The 10,626-nt window shown below is 35.8% G+C and overlaps 1 protein-coding gene across 1 annotated transcript; it reads left to right on the top strand.

The window, feature by feature from the left end:
* Window positions 1-809: 809 nt before the first annotated feature.
* LOC113238076 lies at window positions 810-10,401 on the top strand (the record flags this gene model as incomplete). Its single annotated transcript, XM_026474799.1, has 4 exons — window positions 810-931; window positions 2,281-2,431; window positions 9,298-9,394; window positions 10,293-10,401. Coding segments are annotated over exons 1-4 (424 nt in total), but the record flags the coding sequence as incomplete, so codon positions are not given.
* Between the last annotated feature and the right edge of the window lie 225 nt (window positions 10,402-10,626).

Below are 10,626 nucleotides of genomic sequence, written 5' to 3'. Positions count from 1 at the left end.
CCAAAAATATTCCCTGTTTGGTCAATAGATTTCCAAACTTTGAAGGATGGCTGTGAAAACGAAAAAGAGTAGCAGGTGGAGATCCGTAGTTTACCCGGTGGGAGACAGGCGTGATGATTCGTATGTATGAAAACAATTTAAATGGACAATCGGGTCATTTGACAAATAAGGTGCGAATTTAAAATAACTTCAATTTAAATAGTAACAGCAACCAATTCTTCGAACGTACTTTCACTAACTATCTATGGCTTCCAAAGGTAGGATCATTATTACTAATTATCAAGGCGAGTCGTTTGAATGCGAGCGAGAATAGATTGTAGGAGGTGAGTTGTGTGGCTGCGCGTCCCGAAATCGGCACGAAGAAAATTAATTATCAATTTAACGGGCAGCCCTGGGCAATTTTTAAGATTAGAGACTAAAGTGATCTATGGGGCTATCCGTGAAAACCAAAATTTTGCAGGTTCTCTGTAGTACTTAAAGAAAAATATATCCATATAAAAATTATGTGAAAGTTAGTTAATTTTATTCTTAAATAATTAGGTTTAGACTTCTATATTAGTCAGTTTTCGGGATTGTGTATGATCGGGTAAAGCACATCCTATCGTGTAATAAATTAGCACATTCTTTAGATAATATCCTTAGGTGTAGCGTATATTTAAAGTAAGACCCTTGTTTATTAAAAAATATCTAAAACATTTGATCTAGCAAAACAGAAATGCAATACGTTACGTACGTATTTTATCTTTACTTATTATATTTATCTTTAATCTTATCGTTATAAAATGTATTCATTGACTTTTAAAATACATTGTCCTTGGCCGTAGCAGACAATGGGAGGACGTGGTACGAAGAAAATAATTTAATATGACAAAAATGTTTGCAGGACGTGAGCTGTGGTTTTTGTTCGTTCTTTCGTTTTATTTTACTAAAGGTAAGAATAATGTATTTATTTTCTTTTTAGGACTGGGCTTCATCGCGATTTATGCGAAACCATGTTGTGTAGAGAGGTATCTTTTTAAGCGCACTACGAGTGGCTAATTTAGATGTGATCCGAGATGGGCAGTCTGTTAATACCCAATAGGCGCCTTGACGTCGAGTTGCGGACACCAGCCTGTTACACCAAGTACCAAGTAATACCCAATCAATCCGCCCGGGTTATAGTCAGGTTTTTATTTACCCTCTTCTTGCCAAAATCGTGGGCAGGAACGGCGAATACGGGATTTGGTATAATTGCATACTTATTACAAAATTCGATGTAAAAATTCTTTTTTTAGACGAAAAAGAGGCAACTCCACACAATAATATTGCAATCCTATGGATTCTGACTACTAAGAATGCACATATACGTACATTAGATTTTATGCAATTTTCAAAGAAATCGATTCAATAGAAAGACAAATCGAATCTTCTAGATCAGATGGCAATAAACGTTTTATAATAATATAATTAAATTTGGACAAAACTCGATTTACAGCAAATATTTAGTTGTAAATAGTAATTGCCTCGATTTCGGATGTTGAAGAGTTTTAACCCTATTTATATAAACTATACATATAAACAAAGTGCCGGGTGCTTGCTCATCTCTGGATGTGATATGAATGAAACATAAATAATTTAATTAGTAAATTAGTTCAAAACTAAAATGTAGCAGGTTCTACGTAGTCCTTTTTTTACGCTACACGCATGTCCATGACAGTTGCAGTGCCACTCAGAGCTTTAAATCACAAAGATGTGAGGGGCACTGCCACTGCGCCCGTCCCCCTGAGACATGAGTTTACAGATCCCACGTACTTGTGATTTCACCAGCACCTTACCAACCTAAACTGGAACACATTAATGCTGACATCACTGCTTGTCGGCATAAATAGATAAGGTGTACTTCCCTGGACGAACTCTTTCACAAGGAGAGGTACTAGTACTAAAATGTCTGTAGTACTTATAGAGTTTTATCTCCATATAAGAATATGTGCATTTTATTCTTAAATAATCCGTTTTAGACTTTTGGTTTAGCTTTTAGTTTCGAGATTGTATAAGATCGGGTACAGTACATCCTATCGTGTAACCAATTAGCACGTTCCTTAGATAATATCCTTAGGTGTATCGTATATTTATTTTAAGACATTATTTAATAGTAAATACCAAAACCGTTTGATCTATCCCAACAGTTTTTCCCGCTTCTCTTCCGGTTACTTAATGCAATACAACATATACGCTACATTTTATTTCTTAGTACCCGCCATAGCCGCGTAAAAATAAAGTTCCTGACGATTTAATTTTCAGGCGACCAAGAAAACCTGCTACCGTTTAAAGTGGTCGACGCCGACAAAAAAACATGTGAAACCGATGGAACATCAAAAGATTTTCCAGTCACAGACTACAGCAACTTAACGGTGAAAGTACAAAACACAAACGATCGTTTATGTAAACTTAGGTAAGTTTTATTTTTAAGGTGCTATCTGACAGTGTATTCGACTATGATATAAATCTTCATCTTAGAGGACACTGGTGTCAGTCAAAGGGACTGAAATGAGTTGGCAAGAGTAAGGTATCGCAACTACGGAACAATAAATGCAGTAGTAGTGTTTAGTGCGCGTGACATGTGTGCCAACAGTACGCAAAGTTCCGCATACTTGAGCTCGATCTGTCATTTTCGCTTTGTACGTTGTGGTCGTGTCAATTACCTAGAGCAGCCAGTAGTTCTTACAATATTCGAGCCTGGAGGCCCTGCCATTGTGGTTTTTCTTCCGTGACCGCAGCGGTAAACCACAAGCGACACAGTAATGTGTTGCCACAACAGCACCTGACAAAAAAAAAGAAAATCGCTTATTGCATAAAAATACCACTTGGCTAGAAGTTTATTGCCGGAGACACACCTTTATTAATAATAGTAATGGAAATGAATGACTACTTTACTTTCATACTTCACACACATATACAAATACTGTAATGTATACAGGGTGTCCCATGGCTATGCCACACGGAGGGAAAGTGCCTTAAATAGCGTATATAGAAAATTTTACCGAAAGAAGTCTTCATTTTGATTTTAAAAACAATTCGAACTGTATTCAAAGTTATTTAAATAATCGCCTGTCTGAACCAAGAATCGAAACCGCCAAATGTGAAAAAAAAACACATGTAATTTTACTATACTAATCAAAAGCCTAAATCATAAGCATTGTTGTCTTCTGAAAAACAAATTTTGTTCAGGAAAGTACCCTTTTCTCTGACTTTGCCGTGCTCATAACAACTGACATTATCATTTCTAAGTATTACTAATGAGTACAAACTTGAGAAAGGGATACAATTTAATTTAAATTTGAATTATTATATCGAGTTCTTAGGTTTTCGCGATTGTTACACATAGGAAATGAAACTATTTTTCCGGATGTAAATCGAAACGTCGGTTTCTTTGAAAAAACAAATATACGCGATTTAAATCCGGAAAAATAGTTTTATTTCCTATTTGAATTATTATTTAAATGTTAAATTTCAAGGTCTCTCTTTTATTTAAGATGCTATGTTACTAATACTATGAACGGTATTTAGTATTTTCTCTCCGTGTGGCGTAGCCGTGGGAACCCTGTATATTGCAAGGACTAAGTAAGTATTTGTTTCGAGAGTACACTACACACACTCACTTTCATATTACACGATATACACATAAAGACATAAGTATTTACATAGAAAATTTTATTTTTCTTCGTGACGCACACGTCCGTCACTCACTCGCTTACTCGCATTGAAAACCGGCGTCACAGCCCATTCTCGTACGTGGCTTTAGCTGAATGAGATCCTTTTCTATACGCCACAGCCGCAAACAATGTCAGTATAGAATTAAGTTAGGTATATTGTAAAAGCTGTTGTTTAAATGTTACACTTTTGACCAGTTTGCCCTTTTATACGAGTTTGGAGCATTCTGTCTTGAAGGTACGCTCAGAACGAATAGCTAAGTGGGCCACGAATACCCCATTCGCCCATAGCTCAAAGCAACTGGCAGTGTTCGAATGTGTCAAAGGCTTTTTTAAATCTATGAAAACAACATCGAGTATATAACCAGAAATGATACTATTCTGCCAAATCATTACCGTGATAACTGCGCTCCGATTGGCCAGCCCGAACACGAAACAATTGACGGGTGTCGTACACTTCAAAATAGCCCAGTTTAGATTAAGCTTTGCTATAATGGACGAAAATTGAAAAATTACACATGTAATATTTAATTACCGACGAAATGTGATTCCGTTTGTTTTGTAATTAGATGTTTTGCTGTTTCCCACACCACCGAATGGAACAGCCCCCCATAGTTAGAGAAATAGATTTAGTAGCAGTAGAGCTCCATGTGAAAGAGTTCGTCCAGGGAAGTACTGCCACCTTACCTATTTCTGCCGCCAAGCAGTAATGGCAGCATTACTGTGTTCCGGTTTTGAAGGGTAAGGATGCTGGTGAAATTACTGGCACATGGGACTTGTCAACTTATGTCCCAGTAACTTTTGTCACCCATCTTTGCCATCTCTGCTGAGGCCGGATGGCACGCTGGCTCATACTGCAGAAGAGAAGGCGAATCTCTTTGCCTCACTCTTTGCAGAGAGTTCGCGTCTGGATGCCGCAGGGAACGTACCACCTACCTTACCTCAGTCTGGCTGTGCTATGGCGCCAGTTCGCATACGCCAAAAAGAGTAGTACTTACAGTACTTAGAACTCTGCGGAATCTTAACGTGAATAAAGCTAGCGGGTCAGATGGAATTCCAGCGGTGGTCCTACGTAGCTGTGCACCTGAGTTGTCTCCTGTTCTTACACGCCTGTATCGCCTCTCACTTAAGACTGGTGTAGCTCCTAGGTCGTGGAAACTTGCAAACGTGCAACCTGTGCCCAAAAAGGGAAGCAGAGCTGACCCTGTCAACTATAGACCTATCTCAGTCAGTAATTGACAAGCGTGCCAAAAGCCTTATAGGTGACTCGGAAGTAGTAGAGGCGAAGCTGTAGAGCCTTGAACACCGCCGTAAAGTTGCCTGCTTATCGGTATTTTACACGATATATCACGGAGAGTGTACGATGGTATTACGCGTTTGACGCCATTGTGCGCAAGAGGTGCGCGTCCCTGGTGCACCGGGTGCGGGCCAGCCCCAACTCCGCTCTCAATGCGATAGGGGACAGGGTTGACTGCCCCTACATTAGACACTGTTGTGAGCTTCATGCACCAAAATGTATAATTAAGTTTTAAATGTTTCAATATTAACCCTAGGATAAGTTCTGTATTTACTAACATTATGAGTCTGGTTACTCGAATAAAAATATTTTAATTGAATTGAATTACACGATTTAATTCCGCCTTCCTCTTTCCATCATCGGGGGACTAGGCGTAGGCTTGGTTTCCATCCCTATGTTGTGGGTATTCCAAATATTCGCACGAAGCGTTACGCTTCCACATTTATATGGCGAACGGCTATGGAGTGGAATTCCCTGCCTGCAGACTTGTTCCCTGAACATTATAACTTGGGCCTTTTCAAGGCGAGAGTGAATAGGCATTATTTAGGAAGCTGCATCGTCGACCTCATCGTCACTTTCCATCAGATGAGATGGAGGTCAAATGCACACTTACAATAGAATTTTAAAAAATGCAGAAATGAAGCAAAAAGGGTCAATGCCGTCTAGCGGATTTTTAGAGAACTATCTGACAAACTAAGTTGATTAATAAATAGGTTTATTACAAGACTTAAATTTTTAATCGATTTCAATATACATATTTCAATTATTGTTCTTGCAATAAAATGGTCGTATTATATAACTGTATTTGTAATAGAAGATCTTATCGATTGCCTTATAAAATGAAAACGTACGTCAATAAATGAAGTTGCGACTGCCTTAATTAAATTTATTACATGGTTTTCTGTTGGTGATTCATCAAATTGATGAATGGATGAATGGCAAGACAACTGAAAATGTTACCAGGTACTGAGAAAATATCGTAAAACCTGGATTCATTAAAATGTTTCGAGCAAATAACATTTTTCTATTTTTCTTTTAATGTTTAAAATTATTATTAACTTGTATATTTTTAAAATATTTTCTAAAGTCAAAATAATTATCATTTCTTTGTTTGTAAAAACGGCCAGAATCGAGAACAGTGTTGCCTCAGGTTACAAAACAATAGGGAGAAGGAGCATACGCAACAAACGAAGTGAAGCCATTTTTCATTTGTTGTTTGAGTGACAACTAGGAAGGGCACTGTAGCAGCACTGTATGCGCATTTCTGTGCGTGTAAGATTGCCAGATGCTGTGGAAAAAACTCCCGCATTTTTTTCTGTTGCTTTCTATAATATTGTTACAAACCGGACATATTATTTTTCAATTTAGGTACACAGAAAACAAGGATTTCTACTAATAAGAAAGAGCAATTTCTCAAAATATTTGCTAATTCTGAAAGAATATTTATTAAAAGTAATAAAATATTGTCATTACAAAAATACTGCTTATCTTTTTCTAATACAATTTTACTCTTAACTTTATTCTAACTTTTAGACAAATACTTTCACTTCAAGATTTTATTTCATTTCTAATCAATTAATTGGACATTACTTATATCAAGAAATTTTTACCTCTTACATCAAATTTAAATAATCTTAAATGAATTCAAAATTTCTTGGGTGTATTTCAAGAAAATATATTCTTAAACAAAAAAAGAAGTAGTTTGCTATTCAGAGTAATATTCTAAATTCTAGAGAATATTTTTAAAGCAACATTTCGTTGCGTTTTCACAGTCAATGATGTCGTGACATGTCGCCGAAGGCGCACGCGGTAACGATTACTTTTACTTGTGCTTGTAATCATAAAAATCATAAACAGTCATTTATCCAAAGAAACAATACGTACCTAAGTATCTCTAGTTTGTTAGGGTGTTATTTGTAGTCATAATTTAAGAAATTTGGTTTCAGCATGAAATCAAACTACACTTGTAACAAGCACAACCTTAACATGCAATTAGTTCCATCACGCCACTGCTAGATGAAACGCGCTATCGTTTTGTTAACTTCAATAGTATATAAGTCATCTCATATATTTTGAATTGTTAGTGGTTTCTGCCGCTATAGCATTTATACGGCACTGAATGGTACTCAAGTATTTGTATGTATTTCTGCTACTTTAAGGTTTGGCACTGAACTGTGTGCTTTTTGCACGCCAATGAGACATACTGTTGGGTCCATAACCCTGTAAATTTACGCTTTGTGATATTAGAAAACATAAATCTTCAGTCAAATAATTAAGTACCAAAAAAAATTGAGTTTTTCGCTCTATTTTTTTTAAGTCAAAATCGGACATTTCTAATAACTAATAAATATTTTGTTGAATCTAGAGTGGCTTTGTGGCTTGAAGTAAATTAATTTGCTCTTGGATTAAATATTTCTGTCTTATAACTAAAATACGCTTTTGAGACGTTTTTTTACTATTAACAAGTAAGTATTCTCTAGCGTCTATAGGGAGAGGATCGTTTTGTTGGATTTAATAAATTTGTCTTCATAAAAAGAATTTTGTCTTTTTCTAAGTAATCTGTGTTTGCGTCGTGTCTTTGTATTTGGTTCCTCAACGACTTTTTAGTCGTAGCGCCATCTATGAGAAATCTATGAAAGATTTATCACCCAGTTAGTACCTTCACAGCTACCAGTCCAGGCGAGAGATGTCGCTATTCACTGTATTTAAATTTTTTATTGAATTGCTATTCAATTACTTTTTGTGAAATTACTCCACTAGTTTGTTATAATTATTAATACAAAGATCGAACACTCAGAAAAAATTCCTTCGATCCGGCCGGATTTGAACCGACGTCTTCTGGCTTACCGTACCAGACGCTATACCAACTAAGCCACGGAACGAACCAACGGACCTCACGAATTTTATTATTTTATTCACGATATTTATTAAGTTATTATTTGATTTACATCACACAAAGGAAAGAATATTTTATTAAGATATTTTAAATTGGAAAATTTTGATAGTTCAAAATATTTATTACAATCACAGTTACACAATATTTTAATAACCTTTATTTTGTACACATTTTTTGTAATACTCTCGTTTCGCGTCTATACATCGAGCATTCCTTTCTAATTTTGATATGTAGGGCAATCTCACCATCAAATACTTTTCTATTAAATTTTTTATCATATTAACTTTGCTTTCCATAACATTGACGATTATGTTCTAATTGACTGATGAAAAACAAAAATTGTTTGGCTCCCAATGCAACTCTTTAGAACCTGTGAAGTCATGTACATACATGTAGAAATAGGCTCGAAAATAATTGAGGTAAATCTGAGTTACCTAAAAAGCAAATTTGAACCGCTGTAACTGGACCATTCTGGTTCTATAGGCATGCATTATTTAATTTCTATACAACAGTATAAATTATTCGATGCTCTATACTAAACCCACGCATATTTACCTAATTTAAGGTAACACACACATATTTCGATATAAACTGGCAACACTTACGAATTTATGTCGAGTTTTAGTGTATTACAGAACAGTTAAATTAACAATAGTTCCATGTGAAAAGATATTCCAACTTATTTTTTTTGTTTTTGGGAACAACTTTTACAATGTTTAAAGACACAAGACGGCATTTTTAAACATAAAATAACTAGTCACTCGTGACGTGTAAACAGTGCGACGCTGAGCTTAGTACTGACGCGAGTTTGTATTTGCTTTTGAATTTGTAGTTACTTTGGTGGCTTCACTTTTGTGTTCGGCGCGCTCTATATGCCTATTGTTTTGTAATCTGAGTGTTGTATGCAACGTTATGACGTATACGTTAAAAAATATACAAGGGTCAGTACTACAAGACTGAACGCATTATACAAAAATATTGCACGTTTGATATTCATGGCGTATTAACAAAGGACCACAAATATATCGCACTAAGTAAAAACTGCAATGTGTTACAAAACATAAGGCAAATACTCCTTTTCACATTGTTTTCTCGAAATTCATACAAAATCAACATAATTCTTTTTAAAATAAATTATGCATATATTCTGGTTTACAAAATCAATTGCCGGTGGAAGGTAATGTCCCTGTTTACTCGTTTACACACAGTTGTGGTGTTTTTCACGTTTTTCATTGATGTTTATCTACGATAAAAAGCTTAGCAGCGGCAACTAAGCGTTTTTATAACGCAATGGGCACTCGAAGTAGGTGCACTTGATGAGTCTATTTAGATATGTATGTGGTCAATACACAAGTTTAAATTCTTCGTAATAATAAAACAAATCTAATACTTATTGTGTTCGTAATCTATTTCAGGTGTAAAAACGTAGCTAACAGCCAGCAATCCGACTTTTTTTTTGAAGCAAATTTGCCTTTATTACATAACGACACGTCTGAATGTCGTTCCGTTATTGTAAGTATTAAATTTAACTTAACACATAATATAAACATGCGTGAAACAACCGTACATACCTAGTCCTGAAGTAGGCATTTCTGTGAAATGCGATTATTGGAGTGAAATCACCCTGAACAGAGTCAGTTTAAAAAAGTTGCTCATCGTTCTACTGGTTAATTAAACTATAGAAAATTAACTCAAGATGATTGCTCGGCTGCTCCATAACAAAACCTAGTAAGAATGATGCCACCGCACCGAGTGCCACAAGAGAAAGCGGTGTCGCAACGTAAACCCCCGTTTACAGCACGTTTTCTTGCAGTGGAAATCATACCGAATAAACAGTGGCGCATACATTAGATAAATAGAACCGTCCACACGGTGTTTGTCCTGCAAAAAAACGCGCACAGCTCTATACGTTCATCGAACACGCAATGGACTTGTCAAGCAAATCGAATGAACTTTAACGTATTCGGTGTGCAGTGACGCATAGTAATAATGCATCTCTTTCACAAGGCGCGAATTCATACGTTTTTTATCGAATAGTCACCGAACAAGCGGCGTCTAGTATCGTATTCATACATATATAGTACGTACTCTGTGTCCAGTATGGAAGTATCTTTTGGAAGGAGAGCACGTGTAATTTTATTAATACAATATGACCGGCGAATCTTCTGCGAATGGCAAAAAACGGCTATCGCCGGTTACTTGCATAAAACAAAGTTTGTTGATATCTCTCGCACTCTCTCCTTATTTCTAAATCTCTTTTTGTATATTCTGTTTTCTTTCTATCCCTTGTGGCGTGCAGTTGAAAGAAAATAAATGAAAATTATAAGGATTTCCCTATTCCCATGGAATTCTTCATCACAATCGCAGAAGCACGACATATCATTATTATTAATTGTTTTATCACTTTCAGCCAATACTCAAATTGCGTGGAGAATTCAATTGTTCTATAGCATTACAAGTTAAACGTGACCGTTTTGAACTACAAGAGTGTTACTATATAATGAAGCTTATTAGTATAGGTAAGTGAATCGTGAACCTTTTGCTAATAGTAGTTTACTGACCGAATAGTACTAGAGAAATCAAAGTTGTCCGTTTAAAGAAACTCCTCCAGCATATTACTTCAAAAGATGGAAACAAATCTATTATAATAGGAGGAGATTGGAACGTAGATTTCTTAAAAAATAATAAACATAATCTAGCCCTGTCGAATTTGGTGTCATTGTTTAATTTCAAACAAAATGTAA

Source organism: Hyposmocoma kahamanoa, unplaced genomic scaffold (assembly GCF_003589595.1).
Source record: "Hyposmocoma kahamanoa isolate Upper Pololo Valley unplaced genomic scaffold, ASM358959v1 94593, whole genome shotgun sequence".
NCBI classification, from domain to species: domain Eukaryota; kingdom Metazoa; phylum Arthropoda; class Insecta; order Lepidoptera; family Cosmopterigidae; genus Hyposmocoma; species Hyposmocoma kahamanoa.
This window is presented reverse-complemented; position numbering and strand designations above follow the sequence as displayed.